At 32.4% G+C, this 27284-nt stretch overlaps 1 protein-coding gene and 1 pseudogene across 4 annotated transcripts in view; both read right to left on the bottom strand.

Annotated features, from left to right (window-relative positions):
* Positions 1–337, bottom strand: part of LOC139439650 (elongation factor 1-gamma-like) — a 24302-nt pseudogene extending 23965 nt beyond the window's left edge.
* LRBA (LPS responsive beige-like anchor protein) overlaps positions 1–27284 on the bottom strand; it is an 891557-nt gene that overhangs the window by 501460 nt on the left and 362813 nt on the right. For all 4 annotated transcript variants that reach the window (XM_058282502.1, XM_058282620.2, XM_058282452.2 and 1 more), the window contains exon 37: positions 502–668. In XM_058282502.1, coding sequence (XP_058138485.1) covers positions 502–668 — 167 coding nt within the window. The remainder of the gene's footprint in view (positions 1–501; positions 669–27284) is intronic.

Below are 27284 nucleotides of genomic sequence, written 5' to 3'. Positions count from 1 at the left end.
ATATATTGAATAAAATTCTAAAGGCAATACTTGTAAGGAAAGTTTGCAACCACTTTGATCACATAGTTCAACAATTTGCAACACAGTTCAAGAAACCAAGCACATATACTTATGCTTTCATACTTATGTGTTAAAAATGCCAAAAATAATAGAGAACAGACTTTTAAAATAAAATATATTTATATAAATTCAGATAATATTGTGGTTAATAAAATAATTTATATTACTGCTTCCTTTCACAGTTTACTTCAAAATAAATAAATATACATAAGCAAATATTCTTTCAAAAGCAGTTGAGGGAACTGAAATAACTGCAAAGATCTATAACCATACCCATGCGGAGTTTCTTCTTCCCCTTTGCATTAAACTCATAGTAGATGATAAAATACAAAATTAAATTATACTGTACTCCATCTGGCCTTGATCATATCCAGAGCCACTTATCTAAACCTAGACTGACTACAGAAAATCAGTGGGCAAATCCTAAAGATATTCCTTTACCTCACTGATGAATTTCCCCAGGCTCCATGCTTGTCTATGAGAATGTTGATAATTTTCTGGATTAGTTGAGTTGCTGTCACATGGTCTCGATATTTAGCTGCTCTTATCAAATGATCACACATCTTCTCATCTTCTCGTTTGTCTGCAGAATACTGCGCACACAGTGACTTGGATAGAAAAAAAATGTGTTAATACCACTTAAAAATGTAAGGAAAGAAGTTTGAAATGTATCATTAAATAATCTTTAACATAAATCAAAGCAATCAAATTTTAAAGCTACTTTTAAATCCCATGTTAACTGAATTGAGATTTAATGATATACTATCTTAGTATAACATCCCCCAAGAATTTATTTCTCTGAAGTTCATAATTTGATTTACTCGGAAATAGTTAACATTTAAGCAGAGACCTGAATGATGCAAAGAAGCCAGTCATATGACAATACAAGGGCCCCAGCATTATAAACCTGAAGGGTAGTTGCATAGCAACCTGAGGCATAGCAAATAAGAAGCATGACATGAAGTTTGGAGGGGTAGGCAGGCTGTATAATTTAGTACTAAGTAGTTATGGTAAAGAGTTTAGATTTTAGTCTAAATATAATGGGACACCAGTGAAAGGTCAATGGAAGGTTTTACGCAGTAAACTGTTATGATCAATTTACATATTGAAATGATCACTATAGCTTAGAGAATGGATTATGGTGGGACAAAAGAAGTTAAATAGGAAGACAAAATTATGAGGTTTTTGGAGAGTTCCATAAAAGAGAGTATGGTAGCTTACAAAACTAAACTGGGCTGATTCTTAGGTTAGAAAATAACAACCACAGCACTGAAATCAACTGGGAGGGTATTAAAAACGCAAAATCGCAGGCACCACCCAAACTTTCTAAGTCAGAACCTGGATTTGAAAAGATCCCTAAGTGATTTTAGTTTGAAATTTAAATATCATCAATCAGATATCAACTTTGGGGGAAAAAAACCTTAGGATTTTTTAGCAATAATCAGATATAATTGAATTTCTAGTTTCCAAGAGGCTTACTGCTTTTCTTTTGGAATTCAGATACTTTTGCTGCCATGTTTATGATGCCATACTTCCTAATTAATTCATTGTTTAAAATAGGAAGATAAAAGTTAATATAAACTTGATTCTGCATTCTATTGATAGAGTCCACTAAGTCCTCCCTTAACCTCCAACACAAGCTCATTTACACATATATACAGAACTTTTGATATGAAATGTGAATTTGATGTTGGAAAACATATTACTAGTCTATGTATGTGATAACACATTGTGATTTCCCATCACTCCTTCCGTAAAAGAATTTGGATAGACTACTCCCATAAACTCCCGTCATCCTAACCCCAGTAACACTGTAGGACCCTAAATGTCCTAACCCAATCAGACTGACTGATAATCCTGACTAATAACCATAGCGACACACTGGCTTACAGAAGGGCACTTGATCTAGTTATCACAATAAAAGCAAAGCTCAGGATTTTGGTGGCTAGTTCCCTACCTCCTCTCAGAGTGTAATAAGGAAGTACGTAGCACTAGGAGGGTTTGAAGATCTCTCTGTACCATGAAGGAAACTAGCCTAAGAAAGAAACCGAAGCCCAATGAGAGCAGAGCTATGAGAATTACAGAAAACAGAGCTTATCCCAGATGGAACTGTGAACTTCTTGATGAATCAAATCATAAAGATGATAAACTTTCTAGTTACGCGAGCCAATACACTCCTGTTCATTATAGGCCATTACAAGTTGGGTTTTCTATTACTTAGAACCCAAAGCAACCTCACTGATATGGAGCATTAAGCTGTACATGCATAAAGAATCAATATCTCCATTAGTATATGCAAAACAATATGCCATATGCATGAAAAGATGTAATAGCCCTTACCCTGGGGAATCTTTATTCCTTCTAAAATGGGAGGAGAGAAGCATTAATAAAAATATATCATTAACTATTTTATGAACCTCAAAATTATTTTAAATTCAAAGGTATATAGAATGTAATAAGATGCATATAAAGCACTACAGTGGAAGACAGGAAATAGAGGAATTTGATAAGTTAAGTGATGTTTAGGTGGGAATAAAGAGAATTGTATAAGCAAAGGCAGAAATATATGGATCATTCTGGGGAAGTGACTAGCAATTCAGTTTGACACAAGTACAAGGCAAAGGTATAAAAAGTATAGATTGAGGAAATTCTGGAATGCAAAATGAGGATACAGAAAAGTTACTGAGATTCACAGTATATATAAAAGAACATGAGATTGGGAGGCAAAACAAAAACCTTGCCAACATCTACTGCAAGTTTTGGGTAACTTACTTAACCTTTTTAAGTCTGAATGTCCTCATCTGCATAACAGGGGTTATAGTAGCTCTAAGAATTCATCACTTAGAAGATTTTGGGCAACCTCAGGGAGAGAAATTTATGTATACAGGTAAAGGTAAACATCTACTTTTATCTAAACAATGATAAGGAGAAATTAAGTCCTGTTAGGAACTAGATTAATTTATAAAAAATTAAAAGTGAAATGTCATATACAGGGTGACAGTTTGTGTTTTGAATCCCAGGAAAGATTTTGTTCTTGAACTAATCCATTCCTGTGTGAGGAACCCTTTGATTGCATTAAATTCAGTTAAGGGAACTTTGATTAGATCACTGATCACTTTAGGGCTTTTGATTGGACTATATTAGTGAGGTGTGACCCAAGTTGGAACACTGTCCTCTTGCAGGGTCTTATATAAACTGATAACACACAGAGACAAAGAAGAGACACAGAGAAGGAGCTCTGCCATTTTGACCCGCCATGTAAGAGAGAGAATTCCAGGGCTGCTAATAGCTGCAGAAAGAGAAGCCCTAGGTGGATCAAGGAGATGAGGTCCAGGAAAAGATGTCTGATCACCCACAGCTGAGATCGAGGAGAAAGTAGAGAGACCAGTAGACCCATCATGTAGCCTCACTACATGGTAGGACTTCAGGATCTGTTAGTGGCCATCTTTGGTAAGAAAGCATCTATGATGGTGCCTTAATTTGAACATTTTCATAGCCTCAGAACTGGAGACTTTTTCCCTTTATAAAAGCCAACCAATTTCTGGTATTTTTTCATTGGCAGGCTTTGGCAAACTAAGACAAACAATACTTAAAACAAAGATTGGGACAAACAAATCACAGGGTAGTTCAATCTGGCAAAAATATGATTTGAGCAAATAAAAGAAAAAAGTGATTAAGAAATATGTGAAGGGACAGTAGTTAAAGTGATGATAACTGGAAATTATTCCATTGAACAAAACTGTAAAATGATTTGTGGTATTTCAAGAGATTGCTCAAGAACCAGGGAGCATTCTACACATTATTTCATATGTAGTATAACCATACATTAAAACCAAATATACAAACTGGTAAACATTTTCAGAATTTTTATGCCTTCTACATTCCCTATTAAATCCATAATTTGCCCTTGTTTAATCTCACCTGATAAGAGGAAATTCAAATTATTTATGAAAATTGTAAAGCCATTATTTTCTGGTATTCCCTCTCAACCCAACATAAAACCACATCCCTTCATATTAAACAGTACTAAAATTGCCAAAAAGGACATTACTGAATAGGTCATTTTTTTTTACGTTTTATTAATTTGACTATTATCAAATTATTTTGTAAACATTTGATAAGCTATTAAAGTTTGCTTGAAAAGGCATAATTCTAAAAACAAAATCCAAGGTAAAGTAAATAGTAAAATGGTTTAAAGTGTCTTTAATGGATCTTCCTTTACAATTTGAACAGCAACTTTTCATATCTGACATAAAATCTATAGATATAAATCACATTAAAGGGCTATTCTTTCCTGATTATCAATCTCTGTCTCTTTGTGGAACATTAGAGTCACATTTGACCTTAAAACATGATAAAAGGAAAACAAACAAGAAGGCTTCATAAGTATATAATGAACTTGAATCTATTTTTTTAATCTTAATATAATTTGAATACATTCTTATTACAAACCAATAATAAATTCTATATATGTCATATCACTCAAAGTAAAAAAACAGAATATTTACTTCAAGATCAAATACATGTTACACATTGTTGATACTTACATGTGTATAAGTATTTGTGCTTGTGTTTGGAGTTTAAAAGAAGGTACTCCAGGAGACCCTGCCTAAAGGTATCATTTGTCAATAGAATAAAAGATCAGGTTTAAAATTCTCATTCCATATTAATTTAGGCAGAATTTATTATACTTTATATCACCATTTAAGTTCTTCTATTTTGAGAACCACATAAACTGGACAGTATATTATCACAATAGGACCATAAAAATATCTGAAATAAAAAGAAAAAAGAAGCATCTTTGGAACTAACAATTCAACTTTATCTGATTATTCCTAATAAACTTAAGGTTTATCAAATAAGAGAAATAAACCCACTGCTTAAAAGAAATTAAATCACAGTGAAAAGATAAATAACTGAAGAGAAAAACAATTTAAATAGGTCATTTATAATTTAAGTGATTATTTTGGCTCTTTAAATGTAAACAAAGAAAAAGAGAAAATATAGCAGTTATTTTTCCTTCCACATGTTGCAGCTCTACCTAAATTTACTAATCATCCAGCAAAGACATAGCATGAAATTTCAGAAAGGGGCAAATTTTAAATTGAGTAACTTTGTTTGATTTCCTCCTACCATCTCTGATAATCAGGATTTTCTTGATAGTCAGGCTTTTTCCTTAATTATTTCCTGTTATGAAATGCTAGCATGTTCCCAAGGCTTTGTCAAACAACCCTTAGCAATTATCATCCACTTCCACATCATCTATAGTGATCCATTTAGGCTTAGCTTTCAAATCTTCCTATCTGACACAACTCCTTTCCTAAATTCCAAGCCCACATTTCAATCTGTAGGATTACCTCCACTGGTCAAATAAGCAATCAAAATTAGAAACATTCAAGACTGACCTACCATCTTCATCCTAAAACATTTCACTATACTTGAAAGAGTAATTTTTATATTTACTGTCATCCGTGACTTCTCACTTTTCCTCACTTCATATCCCATTCATTCCACTTTAGCAAAGGCTTTTGGTCACTCTTATTTTTGCTGGCCTTAATACTGATTTTTATTGGTTCACAACTCAGCTCTTGAAATAATGTACTAATTGGCCTATAAGCAGTTCCAGAATTATTTCAGAAGAATTTATAGCACAGATACACTAATATCTACATACCTTACCCTTGAAAATTATAAGACTAAAATGTTTTAAAATTGAGACTAAATTTTACTAACTAGAATTTGTGACCTTGTATAATTCAGTCACATGGTACATTATCTTGTAAAACGCCTCTCAATGTACCCTATATTCCAGATATACTCAATTTATAGACTATTCCCTAAACATCCTCAAGATATTTTCAAGGGCAAGGATATAAAATTTTCTTATAACTTTTACACATGAAAGAAATTCATGGAAAGGATGAGATTGCTAGAATTTCAAGGAAAACTACTAGAGATGAGGAAGCTATGCAGAGATCTAGAAATCTAGAGGTTCTCTTGATTCTTTGAAAGAATTCTGTTTATACGTTAAATGAAAAAAAAAACCAGTAATATCTAAGAAATTCCAAAATAATTGGAAATCAAACGATTCACCTAAACAACCCATGGATCAAAGATGAAATCACATGGGAAATTAGAAAATATTTTTAATTAAATAGTAATATAAATACAACCTATCAATATTTGTGTGAATCAGCTAAAGCAGTGTTTAAAGTGAAATGTATAGCTTTAATGTTTATATTTAAAAAGCAGAAAATGCTGAAATCAATGTCCTAAGCTTCTATATAAAATAAATGACCAAAGCTTCTACCAAAGTAGAGCAAATGAATCCAAAAGTAAACAGAGTAAAGGTCATAATAAAGATTAAAGAAGAAAATCAATTTAAAAAAAGAAAGAAAACCTTGGAGAAAAATCAATAAACCATCAGCTGGTTCTTTGAAAACATCAATAAAATTGACCAATATCTAGTGAGAATGATCAAAAGAAAGAAAAAAAAAAAGAGAGGACACAAATTACCAAACCAGGGGAAAAAGGCAAGATACTTTACTACATTTTCTCCAGAATTTAAACATACTAAAAACTATTGTATTTCATATATTGGCAGCAACTAACTGAAAAATGAAAATAAAGAAATAACACCATTTACAGTAGCATTAAGAACATGAAATATTTAGCATGTATTTAGCAAATGTGTACATATCAGTACAATAAAAGCTTGAAGAATAATTAAAGAAGACTCAATAATGAAGCAATATATGATGTTCATAGACCAGAAAATTTAATATTGTTAAAATATCTATTATCCTTAAATATATTGCATAGATGCAACACAACCAAAATTTTCAAAGGCTTTTTAATAGAATTTAAGAACCTAACTCTAAAATGTATATGGAAACAGAAAAGAAGAATAGCAGAACAATTTTGGGGAAAAAAGTTAGTGGACTTTACACTATTTCAAAACTTACTATAAAGCTATAGAAATCAAGAGGGTTTAGGTTATCAAATGAAGAACGACTATCTTTTCAACAACTGATGTTAAAATATCTGGACATACATAAGGAAAAAAAAAAAAGAAGCTTCTCAAGCCATACATAAAAATTTAATTCAAAATGGATCAGGCACCTAGGTATAAAAGTTAAAACTATAAAACTTCTAGAAAAAATATAGGAGAAATTCTTGTCCTGGAGGTAGGTTGTGAATTCTTAGACTGGATACCATGAAAGAAAATCATAACCTTTACAAAAAATATATATATAAATCACACTTTGCCAATTTATAACATTTGCTATCTAAAAGACATCATTTAGAAAACGAGATATAGTAAGCCACAAAAGGGGAAAAAATATTCACTATATATTTGACTAATGACTTCTTTATGATATAAATAAACTCCTACAGCTTAATAAGACAAAGATTAAAGAAATAGGCAAAGGATTTCAAGACACTTTTCAAAAGATACAAATAGCCAACAAGTACCTGAAAAACTGTTAGTATGGAAATGCAAATTAAAGTCACAATAAGTTATCACAACATATCCACTAGAAAAGCTAAAATTTAAAAGTATAACAATATAGTATTGACAAGGATGTGGAGCAACTAGAATTCTATTACCTACATTGGCAAACAGTGTGGCAGTTTTGCATAATATTAAACATTTATATTTACAACTGGACCTAGGAAATCCACTCATAGTTATTTCCCAAAAATAAATATTTCCACAAAAAGTGCATATTTCCACAAAAATACATACAAAAATATCTAAATGCTTTTATTCATAAGAGTCAACCATTGGATACAAACCAATATCCATTAATAGGTTTATGGATAAACAAAGTAATATTATTATACATAGCGATAAGAAGGATCAAACTACTGATACACACAGTAACATGGATGAATCTCAAAAACTTCACACTCACCAAAAGAATCCAGACATTTGGATGATACCATTTATATGAAATTTTAGAAAAGTCAAGTCTATAGTAACAGAAATCAGATCAGTAGTTGCATGGGGCATGTATACATAGGTAGGGACTGACCACAATGGATCATGACAGAACTCTCTGGGGTGGAATAAATATTCTATATCTTGACTGTGGCAGTCACAGAGGGATATATATTTGTCAAAACTCATCAAACTGTTTATGTAAAATGAGTATGTGCTATTATATTTCAATTAAGCTTAAGTTTTTAAAAAGTGGATAGGCAAGGCACACAGAGAGAAAAAGTAATTACAATACTCACATCAAAAATGGGCTCATATTCCAAACAGATAAATAACTTACACAGAAAAATAAAATAACTTATATCAATAAGGAAAAATCAGATAACCAACACTATGCTGGGTAAGAGACTTGAATAGCTAGCAAGGAGGAGGAAAAAAAATGTACAGACTCATTTGTAAACACAGTGAAAAATAAAAACACAATACATAACCACTACCCAAATATCAATATGCTAATATAGAAGTCACTGATAAACTGATGTAATTCCTTGTCAGGAATGGGAATGCATATACCTTGATGTTTAGAGCAGTATACACTTTTGCAAAAAATGTGACAGTTATCTGTTCAAATTGGAAATAAATATTCTACAGCCAAGTAATTCCAGCATACAGAAGTTCATGTGCATATGTACCTAAAGACAAGCAAAATGTTCAAAGCACCATTGTTCCTAATAGCTAAAAACTGGAAAGAACCTAGCAAAAGAGATTTTGAAAAACATTGGTATACTCATAATAAAGGATATTACACAGTAATGAAAATGAAATGAATAGGAAAAAGTAAAGAAACATGGATTAATTTCACAAACATCATGTTGAACTAAAAATGTCAGAAGAAAACAACACATAACCTTATTATTACTCCATTGTATAAAGTTAAAAAAATTGGTAAGAAATAAGTGTGCCTTTAAAGTAAACATACCTAAAGTGTTAATTAAAATTAAAAAAAAAAAAGGAAATAAAACTTTCCATAAAATTCTAAATAGTGGTTATCTTAATGAAGCAGAGAGGGACTGGGATCATACAGACATAAAGGCCACCTTACTTTCTTTTTCTTTCAGAAGCAACAAAAAGAGGTAAATTAATAATGGTAAATGTGCATGGCTTCTAGAGATAGGATTTCAGGATAATGTTTTCCTAATAGCAAAACGCAAATTTTTAATACACTTCTATATTATTAGAAATAAAAATAAAATTCAGGGAGCAAGTATTACTCAGTGGTTGAGAAACACTTAAAATTCTCAAAGCTGAAACCATAAAAATATTATATAAGCCTTTCCCCTAATTAAGGAATATTTCATGTTAAATAAACAATTTTAGTGTTGTTCTTACAAAATTTTTTTAAATTTCTCTCCCCCCCCCCCAAGTTGTCTGCTCTCTCTGTCCATTCGCTGTGTGTTCTTCTGTGACCACTTCTATCCTTATCAGCGGCACCCAGAATCTGTGTTTCTTTTTGTTGCATCATCTTGTTGTGTCAGCTCTCCGTGTGTGCAGTGCCATTCTTGGGCAGGCTGCACTTTCTTTCGCACTAGGCGGTTCTCCTTACGGGGCGCACTCCTTGCGCATGGGGCTCCGCTACACAGGGGACACCCCTGCATGGCAGGGCACTCCTTGCACGCATCAGCACTGTACATGGGCAGCTGCACATGGGTCAAGAAGGCCCAGGGTTTGAACCGCGGACCTCCCATATGGTAGGCGGACGCTCTATCCATTGGGCCAAGTCCACTTCCCACAAAATTTTTATTTAAAGCTTATTTTGTATAAGGTTTTTTTAAAGAAATATATACTTACTTTAGGGAAAGAGTAAAAAGTAAAAAATTAAAAATAATGAATTACATGAAATAAAAATGAAGTTCTCTCTTCCACTTCCTTCCTATTTGGCCAGTTCTATTCCACAGAGGATTAGTAATCATTTGTGTTTGCTTTTCCTGAGGTACTGAACCCAGAACCTTGTATGTGGGAAGCCAGCGTCAACCACTGAGCTACGCTGGTGCCCCTAGGTAGTCATTCTTAAGGGAAAGATGTATTAACAAATAAATGGGATAAAACCATACATCATTCCATGTCAGGACATATAATTCTAACATCTTTCTTTTTAATGGCTAAACACAGTATAATTAATTAACTTACATACACCTTCTGCTAAACACTAAGTTTATTACCTTAATTCATAATTTGTCTCAAAAATCACACTATAAATTACTTGTCTTATTGGAAATCACTTAAAAGGGAAATCACCTAAGGGACAACAACAGAGGTATTTTAGTAAATGAAGAAGCTTCTCAATAGTGCACTTTTGGAGTTCTTTGATCTTGATCCCTGACCTCAGATTTAAAGCCTAAACTTAAAAAAAAAAAAAATTCTATCAACAGAAATGTTACAAAGACTCCTTAAAACGACTTAGAGAAATGAAAGCTTTCTCATTCTGTTCACTTTTCAACAGTGAACAAAAGTCAACCAATGACAATGTGTGACAGCTACCTTTAATTCTGAACTAATTCCTCTGTCATCCAACGCCTCAAAGTATTGATTTCTCTCAGCATGAAAAAGCCTAAACCAATGAAACAGATATGGCATCATTCCCTCTCCCCCGCGTATCCCCCATAATAGCATTCAAGGTTAAAACAGGCAGAACACTTATCAAAGTATCTCTTCCATTTCTTCTTGTTTTAATGGAATGGATACAATATGTTGGGTTTTCTCTTCAAACTGCAGTCCTCAAATAATATTTTTTAAATAATTTAAAAATTAATTTAGGAACTAAGTTTTTACTTTGGATTTTTGATAATAACTTGCTTTAAAATACTTTTATAAGGTATTTGTAAGAGAAAATTAACAATAGAAGGGATGTAAATTTCCACTTGTACCTGAAGTCCACATACAGCATTATGGCTTTTATTATTTCCATTATTTCACTGAGGTACTCATTGACAATAAAAACCACAAAATTCTTAGGTGAACAGCAAATCACCTTCTAAAAAAGCAAGCTGAATCCTTCAACAATGTCTATATACATCTGTCTGGTAAATAAAGTAAAATGTGTTCAATAAAATTAAAGAATTTAAACAGTAGATGAGGTTGAAACCAAATAATTATATTTCTTGAATTTTAATATGGGAGAAAAATTTATCCTCTCATAAGATAAAATATATATCCACAAAGAGAAATTCAAGAAACTTTAATTGCTTAAACTTTTCTTTTTGATAATCTGCAAAACAAATAGATGATCTTAAGAAAATACGATCATAATTTAACTTAAAATTTCTACCTAATATTTTAAAGTATGCAAGACTAGAATCTCTCACTTGTATTAGATGTACATGATCAAACATACTTACCACGAAAAACAGGTAAGTATTATACTTACAATCAAATACAAGAAGTTCAAGGAAAGCATAAAAACCAGAAAGAAAAAAACAATTTATTCATTCTTATAAACACCATAATTAACAACGTGGTTAAAAGCACAAACTCTAGACTACTTGAGTTTAAATCTTGACTATGACACAGTCAAGCATGAGCAATTTACTTGACCTTACTGTGCATCAGTTTCCATATATATATATATGGAAATAATATGCTTTTCAGGAAGATCAAAGAACAAACATAAAGCAATTAGAATGGTGCCAGGTACATGACAATAACACCTAACATTTGGTCATGAAGTTACCAATTACAAGCAAACAGTCCCATTCATCCAGCATCTCAGTGTAGTTATAAGAGCTAGGGGAATCAACTAATTACACCATGAGATAACTGCTATGATATGAGAGGTATATACAGTGTGTTTAGAAAGAAAGAGAAAGAAATAACTCTTCAGAATCAGGGAAATTTATCATAATTTAAGGAATTGAAGTCTAAGTAACTATTTACCAAAAAGAAAGGATTTGATTAAGATAGAAAAAATTAAATATAGCAAAATAAAGAGGGAAAAAAAAAAATAAGAGAGCAAACTCAAATATCTTTTTTAAAAGCAAAGGTAAGAATAAGAAAATTTAGACATATAATTACCATGGCCCTGTCTTTTTAAATATTGTAACATATGTTTATAGTTTTCTTGGGGAACTAAAGTATTTTTGCCTTCATAAAGGAATTATTCCTTAAAGGTTTATATAAGTCATTTAAAATATAAAATGTTAACTAAATTCACATTGTTCAACAAAATATTGTTACATTGCTATTAGTTCTCTAATCTTTAGTCAAATATATCACTAAGATAGACTATTACAAAATGCACCTATTTGAATGTCTCTTAGGCACTGCTTCTCACATTATTTGTAGTGAAGGATCAATTTTTGTTTTCGTTTTTTTTTTTAATTCATTAAGGACTGATTTTTTTTTTTTAAAACAATCTGACATTGCCCAACATTCAAGCTATAAAAGTTTCTAAATACTGGGAGCTGGTATAGCTCAGTGGTTGAGCACCTGCTTCACATGTTTGAAATCCCAGGTTCAACCCCAGTATCTCCTTTTAAAAAGGAGGGTTGGTGGTTTCTATATACTCAATTCCTGTACTCATTCATCTCTTTGTTGACTGCAAACAAGCAATTTAGTCATCGGACTAAAGTAGCAAAAAACATGAAGGACAGATAGAAGAAATCATTTTTATTAACTTAAGTATTGCCATCTTGCTTTCTATGATATAATATTTTCATCTTATATTATATGATTTACTTTGAACTAATAAACCAAATAACAGTAAACATTCTAATTCCATATAAGCAAATTCTAAATGATAAAGGAGTGTTGTGTGAAATACACTATGAAAATTTTAATTAGCTTAATTTCTTATGTTTATTTTAAAATTCATTAAGAAAAGGCAATTTTTACATTAATAAGTGATTTGATTGACTATTAAGATAACCATATTATAACAAAAATGGAAAGTTTAAGCAAAGCCTTGAGGAAATCATTCAGATTTTCTCAATCATATCTATGAGGACATATATTCAGATCTTTCATTGGAAGAGGTTCTTCAATAGCATTAGGAGGTCTGCTTTTCTATCTAGAAGATATTTTACATTGACAGAAATACTGAAAAGATAAAGAAAAAATAGTTTTCAGTCTAGATTTGAAACACTGAACATAAGTTTGCAAGCAATATTACTTAATGCGACAGTCCTTTTGTTTTTTTCTAGCTTCCCAACTGAAGTACCCAATAATGCATCACTTAAATTCTCAAACCAGGGAAGACTCATAAGTTTACTTTTAAGTGGTCTTGCTTTGCAGTACAATGATGGATCCTTTAGTTTCACAAGTATCTCTAAAATTATGATTTCATTAATACATATGTATATACATGTGCTTTATATAGTTTGTATATGTTCTGTGCAGAAAATAAATAGCACACTTGTGGTATGCCTCATTTTTTAATCTGACCATTAGCAAAAAACTAAAATAGAGGGTGAAACAAGCTAAAACACATGCTAGAAGAATTAAAAATAGTATATTCCAGGCTGAATATACCATACTTTGGAAATATACTGAGAAATATTATTATTACACAGACCAGGAATGAAGGGACGAGTCTCATATGGTAAAATGCAGTGAAAATTTCACTCAAGGAATTTAATGGTCCCACTGTCAATCAACAAAAGGCAGGAGAAGAGGCTGACCTTGGACTGAATATTAACTAACATCCTTCCCTCTTTAAGATTGGAAGCAAGTAGGCCTGGATTCTAGGCAGAAGAAATGTGGTAAAAGAAGCTCTCATTGTGGAGAGCTGAACTAGCCCTTGTAAAATGGCAAAGGGCCAAGGCTCGGGAGAAAGAAAGGGTCAAGAGAAAATTTCCTGGGCAGGAGCATGGCTTATGAATTCTAGGTTATGCAATATCCAGTATTGAGTTTTATGTTTTTCTCTGCACTGTGATGCTCTTCAATAATTGCTCGGCTTACAGAGAGAAAAAGGAAATATCTATGTCCATGGTTTGGGCAACATGGAAAAAGAAAGAAGCTGATGCCTGGAAAACCCACTTGTATGATAAGAGGTAGTCTCTAGAGCTCTAAGGCGGTGAAAGCCTGGAGCAAGGACTAATGGCAGTCGTGACATATCCGGAAGGACTGTGGGACACATAAAAACATTACTTGGATATTTCTGGAGATTACTTAGAATAGAAGAATACCTCCCTGTTATCATCATCATCATAATAAACCTGTTATTGAACATTTAATATGGGTCACAATAATGGACACTTTACATTTATTAAACCCCATTTGCTCTTCACAAAAGAGCTATAGATAGTCACCATTATTATCCTTATTTAAAGATGAGGCAACAGTGTGTTAGCTCACAAAGACAGTAAATGACAGAGCCAAGATAAATATAAAAGATTACCTGAATGAAAAATACATTGTAATCGTGGGATCTCACTGTCTGGACTAAAACTACAGTGATTTGGGCTAGTAGTTTCATCTAGTTATATGAGAATGTTATCTTTCACAGTAATTTTTCAACATCATTTTTCCTTAGATGGTGAAAAAACAACAATGGGAAAAACAGGATTATATTACTTAAAAGAAGAAACTGAACAAATATTGCCAAGCTTATCATTTCATTTTTCCTTTCCTGTAGATGCAAAAATATGTAAAAAGAAGTTAAGTAACATGTCTAAAACCACAGTACAAGTAAATACTAAAGGTGGGATAAGAATTGCCATTCTAATGCTTTGCCATTAAGCTATGCATTTGCTTAGCTATTGCCAAGATCTATTTATCAACCCTTTCTTCTCTAAATGACAAACTGATAGACACGAAGCATACATCAAGAAATGAATGTCACAAGGCAAGACAAAAGGTACATTAACCACCAATTCAGAACTATCATAGGAAACAGAATGGTGTCATTTTTAGCTACAAAATAGTTATCCCTGACCTTGATCATCCCTTTCCCACTTAAGGTTTGAAAGTTAAAATGGTCAAATGAGGAGAGAAGAGTAAAAAAGAAAAAAATATGGAGGAAATAAAAAGAACAGAACAAATGAAACAGAAAGATAAATAGAAACGTACAGGAGGGAAGTTCCATTTAAGTAATTATAAGTTTACTTTAAAAGTTAATAAGAGTGAAGCACAGCTCAGTGCTTGAGTGTGTGCTTCCCATATATGAGATCCCGAGTTCAATCTCTGGTACCTCCTAAAACAAACAAACAAACGAAAACACCAACTGTCATTGGGGAGCAGATATAGCTCAGTGGTTGAGCACCTACTTCCCATGTATGAGGTCCTGGGTTCAATCCCCAGTAGGTCCTTTAAAAAAAAAAAAAAAGTAAGAAAAAAATTGTATCATAAAATTTTGTTTTCACTGTATTCCAACATGAAATGACAGGCAAAATGGGAAATTCAATTCAATAGTGGCAAAATAAAATAAATAATTGGCTAAAGCATGTCATTCATGTTATCTTTAAATAGCTCAGACTTATTTTCCACACTACCAATTTCACGTGCATATAGGAACATAAAAAGTCTTTGTAGAAAAAAAGCAAAGTAAACAGCAATAATATACATTTAAGGGTTAGTTTAAAAAGTCTCTAGACAAAAGTAAATTAAAAGGAAATAATAAATAGATGACACTCTAATAAATACTCTTTGCTGGTACTTTACTACTGCTCTTTTGAGCTAGACTCAAAATAATATAAACTCCAGATCTGGGGATAGACGAACTAACCATTAAGGCCCCCCATATTACAAAGAAACTAAATTAAGTAACTTGTCCAAAACTATATAGCTAGTGGCAGAATCAAGATTCTCATAATCCCAGATCTGCATTTGTTTTTCTATTATATGGTAGATATTTTGATAAACCATATTACAATTCACATATAACTAAATATTTTAAATTCATACTCTTACGTCCCATAAAATAAAAGCTATAGAGATCTGTTCAGGAACAAAAAACTGGATTGTGGGATTTAGAGGGTTTATGCATCATATCAAAAAGCAATTCTTACTCTGTGGAAAATCTAAGTATTATATAAGGTCCATATTTCAACCACAGATCATCAGTTCTGCAAATAATTTTAACTGAGATTTAAATTCTGTTTCCTAGACCATTAAAATGTTGGTTTAAAAAAAAGAGTGGCAATCTGTTTCCTAGCAATGCAAGGGAACATAATGATTACAACTTTTCTTACTCTGTCTTTGCTAGGACATAAACGTTAGAAGGTAACTTTGAACAAAATCTTAATCTAGGATCTCACATGAAAAAATCTGAGTCCCCAAATTTACGTTAAATGAATATGGAAATCTAACCCTTCATTAATCCTGTATTATATTTCACATCAGACAATACTTTCATTCATTCACTCAACAATTCTTCATTGAGAGCTTCCTATGTTCCAAAACTATAGTAGGTACTGAAATTAAAATAGGATACAGGTTCTATTATAAAGGAGCTCAACGACTAAGGTTTGTTTTCCTCAGCAGACACTGATAATTTCAAAACATTTTAATGGATTTAAATGACTCTTCCAAGATCTCTGAAAATAATATAATCCAGAATATCCAGAATAACTGTAACAAAGAGAAATGGTAGCAAAAGAAGATCAGTCTCTTGCTCTTTCTTCTACATGACTGCTATAAGAAAATCACTGCACACAGACCACATGTAGATTCCTTATAATAGAGACTCTTAGGCCAGAATCTGTAAACCTCTAGAAATAATGTGTAAAATTTTATAATTTTAATGTGTGAATTTTTGAGATCTGATTCTCAAAAGAGTCCATGAACCAACAAGTCAAACTAGTACTTAAAATACATAGGACATTTTACATAATACAATTCAATTTTTGTTTATAAATATATATTACGTATAAAATACAAATACAGGCCTAATGTACACATAGTATATATGCATAGCGAAAAGTTTGAGAGGTTCTATGTCGAAGTGTTATTATCATGGGAGGCATGGCAGGAGGAGGCATACTGGAGTAAATTTTTTTTATACTATTTGTTTTACATTAATCTTTATTGCTGCATTTCCTTTTCATTTTCTTTTCTTGTATTACCTTTTTTTGTCACATTTATTAATTCTCCAACTTAAAAGTTCTCAATTTTTTTAAAAAACAAAGAGCCACTGATCTATACCAAATTTTTCTTAAGTCAGGGTTTTTCAAGAAGCCTAACAATCCACTGAGCAAAGCAAGGAAACACGATGATATCTGAATTCTACCTGAATTTTTTTTTGTTTTTATTTCTTAAGTAATCTAAAAGAAAAACAAAACAATAAAAATAGATTTGGGGCTATTTGGATAGACTGCTGATAAGAATATAAAAGATCTCAAAAATTTACTACTAAATTTAAAAAACAAAACATAGAACATTATGTATAATATGCTAGGATTCATACAAAGAAAGAGGAAGAGGAACATATATTCCTATTTGCTTGTATGTGTATAAAGAAAGGATTCACCTGAAACTAATAACAATGGGATAGAAGACTTTTCACTGCGTGCCTCCTCATAATTTTGAATTACTATAGAAAAGATTAAATATATAAAGTGAAATAACTTATACTTATAGCTCTTACACAGTTATAACCAAATTAATTACAAATAGTACCATAAAAATCAAATTTATGGGAAGCAGACTTGGCCCAGTCCGCCTACCACATGGGAGGTTCGCGGTTCAAACCCGGGGCCTCCTTGACGCGTGTGGAGCTGGCCCATGCGCAGTGCTGATGCGCGCAAGGAGTGCCCTGCCACGCAGGGGTGTCCCCTGCATAGACAACTGGGGTGGGAGGGAGGGAAGGGGAGAGAAATAAAATAAATAAATCTTTTTTTAAAAAATCTAATTTATATTGTTTATCATTGCTTAAAGTGAAATTTTAACTTGTAATGAGTAATGGGTTGATAAGCACTGGACTGGACTATAATGGCTAAAATGACATTAATTTATGTCATGACATGAACATTATTTTATTTCCTTGATTTTTTTTCACCAATGACCAACTTCTCTTTCATAATGATAACATGTGATTGAAAGTCATTTTCATAAACTAAGTTTCAGAGACTAAGACCTAATATACTAGAATTGATTCTATACCATGAAAATGGTATGTGGGTGTGGAAACAGTAATATAATAATTACAATATTGTTTGTTATATGTTTAAAGGGGAAAAGCTGAAGCATCTCCTTCAACAGGAACAAGATTTTTTTTTTTTTTTTTGAGGTGCTGGGGCCAGAGAAAGAACCTGGGAAGCCAGCACTCAACCACTGAGCTACACTAGCTCCCCTGAGTTGTTTTTTTTCATATGTTTGTTTGTTTGTTTGTTTCGTTGTTAGGATGTAGCAGGTAAAGAACCTGGGACCTTGTACATGGGAAGCAGGCACTCAACCACTTAAGCTACATCTGCTTCCCCAGAGATTATTGCACTTGAGGTATAAGCTAATCCAATTAGATAAGAAAAACTAATAAAAGTTGGAAAAAAGGAGGTAAAACTACCAATATTTGCAGATATGATAGCTGAGAAACCAGAGAAAATCAAATGAAAAGTCTCTTTTTGACCAAGCAAGCAGAGTGTAATTTAGTGTGCAAAAATAGTAAACAAAATTAGCCACAGCAATTCTTCCAAAAGTACAGCAACGAGAGAAGGTCAGTTTAGCCCTGCCAGATATTAAAACACATTATAAAGCCTTAATAATTAAAAGTTTGACACTATATGAAATCTCAGACAAAATCTCATACTTTCTTGGAGGAAAAAATCCAACTACAAATCAATCCCTGATATGTCAAGGTATTTACTATATGATAATGATAGCAATTCAAATAAATAAATGTGCAGAGAAAACTAGGTAGTCATATGACAAAATAATTAAGTCAGACTCATATCACAGCTTATATTAAGAGAAAATCCAAATAAATCAATTACTTAAATATAAAACAATAAAACAATTAAAATTTAGAAGAAATATACAAGAATTCCTTTATAATCTTGGTGTGTAGAAGACTTTTTTTAACTACCACCAAAAATTTCGAAGTGATTAAAGGAATCATATATTCAAGAAAAAATAAAACAAAGCAAAAACACCATAACTAAGTCAAGAAACTGGTAAAAATATCTGAAAAATATATCATGATTTCCTTACGTATGTAGAGCTTCTACAAATTAATTTTTAAAAAAGAAACTTAAATACAATAATAGGCAAATGATATATTCTCAATCAACCTTATTCATAAAAACAAAAACATAAGTTAAAACTATATGGAGAAATACAATTAAAACTAGACATCCATACCTTGCTAATGGGAATAAAAAAGATCTCAAAAATTTTAAAATTAAATTTAAAAATCAAAATATAGAGCCTTATGTACAATATCCTAGAATTCATGTGAAGAAAGGGGAATAGAAATATAAGTTCCTATTTGCTTGTATGTGCATAAAGAAACCCTGAAAGGATTCACAAGAAACGAAAAACAATGGCTTACTGTAGGGGTGAGTTAGGTAGAGTCATCTTGGAATGGGTGGTTAAAAAGGGACTTTTCACTGTGTACTATCTCATAATTTTTTATGTTAATTAACGATGGAGGAAATTAATATGCCAATTGAAAATCTTAAATAGCTTAGATACAGTGGTTTCAGATAATGTTTACATGAAATGAAATTGCTAAAACAGCATATCAAGTCAAAAGTACAGAAGAGACATTCTTATGAAAGACCTTCATTTTGGTAAAAGAAACAAATGGACTAAGAGATTAAGAAAAACTATGAGGAATAAAAAGCTAATCAGAATAGTATCAGATATAGAAGTCAAGGAAAAAAATAATTTTACAGTGGAAATGGTTTGCTGTCAGGATCAAATGATGCAGAAATCAAGGAGAATAAAAGAATGAAAAAGAATCACTGGATAGCATAATTAGTAAATCAACAATATTCAAGTGAAAAATCTGAATCAATTTGTTCTAGGATTGGAAATGAGGAGAGGAGAGAAGCCAGACAGCAAGACACTGAAAGCAAATGGGGGTGGGAAAGTAAAAACAGTTTTCTAGGAAAAACTCTGACAGAATGAACAAAACAAGTTAAAATGGAAGCCTGAGAATTCTAACAGCATTTGAACAAGGTTTCCAAGTCCCTAGCAAATGCTAATGGGAGAACAATGAGAAGCTGCAACATATTTCCAAAAGGTCATGGGGGCGGGGGGACCCTCACAGAGTATTAAGTAATAACCTCGTTCAAAATAACATACACTTTATTAAAGAAAACCACTGAGGGTACTCAGTGATTATAAAGATCACCAATGACATCAAGTAAAAAACAAGATCTTTCCATCAAAACCACACTTTTAACAGTAAGCTGCATATTTTTCATCCTTAATAAAGGCACAGAGATGAAAGTTCACGGTATTCTGGAAACAGGTATCAAGGCACATCTTACAAGTAACAGAGGTGCATCATCTAAGGATCTTTTTCACATTAAGAATCCTATTAGAAAGAAAACACTAAAAGGTAATTGAATTTCCCTCAGTTATCTTCATCTCTGTCACCTCCTGCTACAATAACTTACTCTCCAGAGCAGAGATAACTCAATTCTGTCTAGCAAGCATATGTTATGAATCTCCAAAGAAAACTTGTCTAAATCATTCTGGTCTTCTATCAAGGTTAGCTGTGGATATGAACTCTGACAGAAAGCAAACAAATTTATTTTTATCTTTTCAATAATTCACTTCTTCAATGTTGCAGGAAAAAATCATGAGAAAAGTACATGATGTGCAGCTACTCTCATATTATAAAGTCAGCTGAAATGCTTTCTCTGACTTAAACAAAAACACTTACTCATTATTCATAAACACAAAGAAGTTGGTATCTACGAATGGTAGAACTGGTCAAGTACATGACGTTTCAATTTACTTATATAATTAACAGTTTTCTTTGAGGTTTAAAAAGCTATTAATCAGATGTTATTTATTATGTTCTCAGATATTATTTCACAATTACTTCTTCCTTGAATAGTTTTATAGTAAGAAATAATTTGGAAAATAAAATAATAGAAAGTTCTATTTTAGGGGGAAAAAGCCATCAATAAAATACTAAGAGTTCATCCAAGGAAATGTACTTCTTATCCATATTCTAAACCTGCATTTTAAAACAGAAACAACAAAAAAACACACAAAAATGAAGTACACAGTCAGAAATCATGAGTTTGATTTTCTTAATTTAAGCTGAATTATATAAAACCAAAGTTATTCAAAATATGCACTAATTCAAATTTAGTTAATTGGCAAAATCCCCTTAATATGAATTTCTCAAATGAAGATTCTGACTTCACTATTCATGAATTTTAAATTCTACAGCAGTTGCCACAATAATTTATAATGATGATAATCACTAACAGTTTAAAAAGTGTTTTAATCCAAATTACATCATTTAACTCTCCATAACAAACCTTTGATTAAGGTTTCATTATATCCCTTTTCTAGGTGGGAAACTAAAACTTAGGAAGGATAATTCATTTTGCCCAAGATTCTCCCACTACTAAATGGTAGAACCTAGAATTTGAAAAGGTTTTCTGACTCAGGATTCCATACACAGTCATACACTCTTTCAAAATTAGGTTACCCCTACAGGCCATAGAAAAGCAAATAATGTAGCAAATGACACTCTTTGTAATTTTTAAATGTGAAGTATGATAACCTGTATGCTATAGCTCAAACTCTCCATTCATTTTCAAGCAAACTGAGCACTATTTAAATTGAAGAACTCAAAGCCATAATTTGAAAGCCACCAATCATGGTAATTTGAGATACTATTATAGCCTATCATGCTGGCCAGTAATTGACATAAAATGATCCTACCATTGCCATTCTGAGACTGAATTCTTTTTGTTTCCATAAAGAACCAGTATTTTTAAAAAAGGAAACCAAAAGTGTAGACTGTAATTACTATTCATTTATTAAACAAATTTTACTGAGCACCAAGTACATGTAAAGCATTGTGTCAGACCGTATGGATAGGAAATGCATACATACAGAGTTCCTTCATTGGTGAAGCATACAGTGAATAAGGAAGAGCCAGGTAGGAAACAAATAATCAGGCAAGTCAATATATCATTACAAACCACAACTAAGTGCTATGAGAGATAACAGAAAAACCTAATTTAGATTTAGATTGAGTGATCGGGAATCGGAAGCAGAGATTTTCTTGTGAAAGTGGCATTTAATAGGAGAGATAAAAGATGAGCAGAAGTTAGGATGAATAAAAGACCATTGTGACTATAGCATAAGAAACAAGAGTAGAGTGACTTATAAGGTGTGGGAGTGGTAGGTAGGAGCCAAAACATGGAAGATCTTGTGGATCATGTTAAAAATTACAGTTTTAATGTAAACGCAATGGGAAGGCAAGTGAGGGTTTTATTCATGATCAGCTTCTATATTCCAGAATGATTACTCTGGCTATTCTGTGGAAAAGGATGGAAACATTGGTGGAGGAAGGAAAACCAAATAAGAGATTACTTCAGTTGTACTAAACTACAGAAGTGATAAAGAAAAGAACTGTATTGATACCTTATATATTTGGAGGTGAAAACAGAACTTGACAGAATCCAAGTGTGGCATAAGGGAAAAAACAGGTGATGGGTGACCTGAATGAGTAGTTAGAGGTAATATTTACCTTAAATGTGGTAAAATGGAGGAGCAAATGACAGGGAAAATCAAAACTTCAGTTTTGGAAAGGTAAAAATAGGGATGCTTATAAGAAATTTCAAGTAGATATGAAGGATAGACAGTTGTATATTTTGGTTAAAAGAGAACTCAGAGTTAGAGATAAAAATTGAGAAAATAGAGCTAATAAAAATGTCCTAAGAAAATGGGGGTATGAAGTCTCAGAAATAGTGGGCATAAGTGAAAATAAGCATTGTTTTAAAATTATGAAAAGATATCTTAATACCATTCCCCATTCACATAAAAAGAATACATTCTAGCTCAGTTCTTGATTACAGGTAACAAACACAAGCCAAAAGACCTATACAATTACATAATTTCTCTTTTCAGGCACTTAGTTAATCTTTATATATTACTTACAAGTGAATTACTTTGACCCTAAACAAGGCAGTGAAGAATGAGTACTTTACTTTCTATGGCAATCTATCTCCATGAACCAATAATGTGAGTGAAAACAAAAGACTCATTAATTAGGAGAAAAAGAGATCCTTGTATATTTGAGGTACACTTTAAGTCTCAATTTAATTCAAAGTGTCAGCTCAGTTGGCTAAAGTGTATTGGTACTAAGATAGTTTATAGTTATATGTCTATGAATAAAACTTAAACACCCCAAAAAAGTGACTTTGTGGCCAAGAGTGCACCACTAATTCCAAGTGGTTATCTCACAAATAAGTTCTAGATTTAAAGGGAAAATCATTCAAAAACTTGAATGTCTCAGTAAGAACCCCAATAAGAAGAAAACTGCCTTACCTAACTAGTTGTTTGAGCTGAAAAACCTTAATATATCTAAAAAGATATCAACGTTGAAAAACTGAAATGTAATGTAATGTGAAGGTTTCCATTTTCTTTTCAAAAGTAATGTCCAAATGTTATGTCCACATTAAATGGAAAAAATAACACAACAAAGAAATACATGAAAATAGCACAATATTTATACCCACAAAAAGTTACTTATGGTAACAATTCTAATGGGCCAGACATATGAACAAGAAAGAAATAAGTAGCATATAAAAGAAGACTCATTTTTTAATGCAACATTAAAAAAGTAAAGACAAAATTTTTAAAAAATAAAAGAAGAAGTCTCAAAGAACACCACCAGTGTGATGTCATCAACATGGTGACTAAAGACATCCCCTGGAAAAGTCTCCCCTTAAATCAACTAATAAAAGGACAAATCCCACTTGCTTGGAATTCTGGAGTAGGATAGAGACTGGAGAAGAATTCCACAAACTCTGAATTGAAGAAAAAGAAAAGAAAACACCAAAATCAGGTAAGAGATTTACATCCCAGGAAAGCCAGTCCAGACTCCTCCCCCTCCCTCTGTCTTGCACAAGTTGGGAGTCGGACAGAGGCAACATGGTCCGGGTCCCTCCTGCCACAGATGCAGACTATAAAGACACTCACAACAAGGAGTTAGAAGCTTTCACAGAAACCCAAGTGGCAACACAAGCAGTGAGGAATGACACACGTAAAAGTGGCCCCAGGGAGGGAAAAGAGACCACAGCAGAACTGCTGGCAAGAGGTGCATACACTCAATTCACACTGGATCACAAGAGCACAAAACAGATCTTTCTGGATTGATCCCATCTGACTCACCAGAGCACAGCTGCCTGAAGGGGAAGAAACAAGAGGCATATAGGCCTTAAAGGAAAAAATAAGGAAGGGGGGACTGAAGTGCTTTAATACACGATGGGTCGCAGAACTGAAGTGCCATGAAAAGGGGGCACTAAGTAAGAGAGAGAAATGAAATAAATCATAGGAATTGGGGGGGGGGAGGGGAATTCTGTACAAAAACAAACAGAAGAGAATAACAAGACACCCAATGAAGGAACCTAGGAATGGAAGTTCTCTCCTAGAAGTTAAATATTCAAAAGGGCAATTTTTAAAGTTGCACCACATATCCAGGGCAAGAGTCAGATACAAAAGACCAGAGAAAATATGAACAGTTAATTCAGACTACTCTAAAGGTCCACTGTAAGTTGAACCAAGCAACAGGTAAGAGCCTTAATACATAACTAATCTATAATAAAACCCTAGGCAAGAGAGAGAAACTTTAAGAAAAAGAACATCAAAATAATCAGATGCCTAAATATTAGCAAAAAAAATTATAAGCCATACTAAAAAACAGAAAGTAAGTCTCAGTCAGGGGAACAAATTAAAATTTCAGAAGTGAAATAGGCTTTAGAAAAACTAATCAAAGACGGCCAAACAAATCTCATAAACCAATTCAAGGAGAAGAAGGAAAAAAAGAATGGAAATAAACTAATGGTGGCTATAAAGCTAAAGGATATTAAGAAGACAGTGTGTAAGCTTAAAAAAGAACTAGAAAGTTTAAAAAGAACATAACAGAAATTATGGGATGAAAGGCACAATAATGATTCAAAACACACTGCAGGCATACTGCAGCAGATTCGAACAGACCAAAGAAAGAATTATTGAACTAGAATACAGGACAATTAAAATTATACAGTAAGAAAAAGAGATAAAAAAGAAGAGGAAAAAAATGGGAGTAATGGCAAAGGATTCTGAGTGAAATCATGGGAATCTAAAAAAAGAAGAGAAGGGAAAGGGACAAAAAAGAATACAGTAAGAAAAAGAGATAAAAAAGAAGAGGAAAAAAAATGGGAGTCATGGCAAAGGACTCTGAGTGAAATCATGGGAATCTAAAAAAAGAAGAGAAGGGAAAGGGAACAAAAAAAAAAGTGCTCCCAAATTTCCCAATTTACATAAAAGATATAAAAATACCTGTTGAAGAACCACAACAGACTCTAAAGAGAATAAACCCTAATAGACCTATTTCAAGATATACAGTAAATCAAGAGACAGTTCTGAAAGAAGCAAGAGAAAAGTGATTCCTCACTCAGAAGGGATCTTCAGTAAGACTAAGTGCCAATTTCTGAACAGAAACCATGAAGGTTAGGAATAGAAGGAAATTTCCTAAACATGATGAAGGGCATATATGAAACTGGGAGGTCTAGCCTGAGCAAATTGGCAAGAAAAAGAAAAAAAAGACATCGTACTAGAAAGGAAGAAGTGAAATGTTCACTATTTACAGATGACAGGATCCTATATATAGAAAGGCCTTAAAAATCTACAACAAAAGATACTAGAACTAATAAATGAATTTAGGAAAGTGTCAGGGTTCAAGGTCAGCACGCAAAAATCAGCACTGGTTCCATACACTAATAATGAGCAATCTGAAGAGAATATCAAGAAAAAAATTCCATTTACAATACCAGTTACAAGAATTAAATACCTGGAATAAATTTAACCATGTAAAGTCTTTCTGATGTAAAGTTTTATACATGGAAAACTACAAAACTTTGCTAAAAGAAATAAAAGAAGATCTAAATAAGTTCCATGCTCATATATTGGACATCTAAATAGTATAAAGATGTTTATTCAAAGTGATTTACAGATTTAACACAATCCCAATCAACATTCCAACAGCCTACTTTGCAGAAATGTAAAAGTCAATCCTTACATTTATTTGGAAATATGAGGGGCTCTGAATACCAAAAACCATTTTGAAAAACAAGAACAAAGTTTGAAGACACATACTTCCTGTCTTTAAAACTTACTAGAAAGCTACAATGGTCAAAACAGCATGGTACTGGCACAAAGACAGCTATCTAAACCAATGGAGCTAAATTAAGAGTTAAGAACAGACCCTCACATATATGGCCAATTGACTTTTATAAGGTTGCCAAGTTCACTCAATTGGGACAGTCTCTGCAACAAATGAGGCTGGGAGAACATCCTTACGCAAAAGAATGAAGGGAGACCCTTATCTCAAAGCATATAAAAAACTTAATTCAAAATGTATCACATAGTAAACGTAAGAACCAGTACTATAAAACTCCTAGAACAAAATGTAGGGAAACTTCTTCAGGAACTTGGGATAGGCAATGGTTTCTTAGACTTTCCATTCAAAGCACAAGCAAGAAAAGAAAATTAAGATAAATGGGACCTCATCAAAATTACAAACATCTGTACATCAAAGAAATTCATCACGAACTTGAAAAGACAACCTACGCAATGGGAGAAAATTTTTGGAAAACATATATTCGATAAAGGTTTAATACCCAGAATATAAAAAGAAATCCGACAACTCAATAATAAAAAGACAAACATCCCAATTAAAAAATAGGTAACAGACTTGAATATCAACCAATGAATGGATAAACAAAATGTAGTATAAAAATATAATGGAATATTATTCAATCTAAAAAAGAATGCGGTTCTATGCATGCAACAATATAGATGAACCTTGAACACATATGTTGAGTGAAATACGACAGACACAAAAGACAAATATTGTGTGATCTCATTTAATCATGGTGGCCTAAAATACATGAGGCGCACACTGGCAAAACTGAAGGAAGAAGAAATAGTCATCTCTACAATCATAGCTGGAGACATCAATACACCAACCTCACCAATACATAAAACATCTACACAGAATATGGATGAGGAAATATAGAACTAAATAATATGATAAATGAACCAGACCTAACAAACATACAGAACACTGCACCACAGAACAGCTGGAACACATTTTTCTCAGGTACACATG

This window comes from Dasypus novemcinctus, chromosome 1 (assembly GCF_030445035.2).
Source record: "Dasypus novemcinctus isolate mDasNov1 chromosome 1, mDasNov1.1.hap2, whole genome shotgun sequence".
Classification (NCBI taxonomy): Eukaryota; Metazoa; Chordata; class Mammalia; order Cingulata; family Dasypodidae; genus Dasypus; species Dasypus novemcinctus.
Note: the sequence above shows the minus strand (reverse complement) of the source record. Positions and strands in the feature narration are given on the sequence as shown.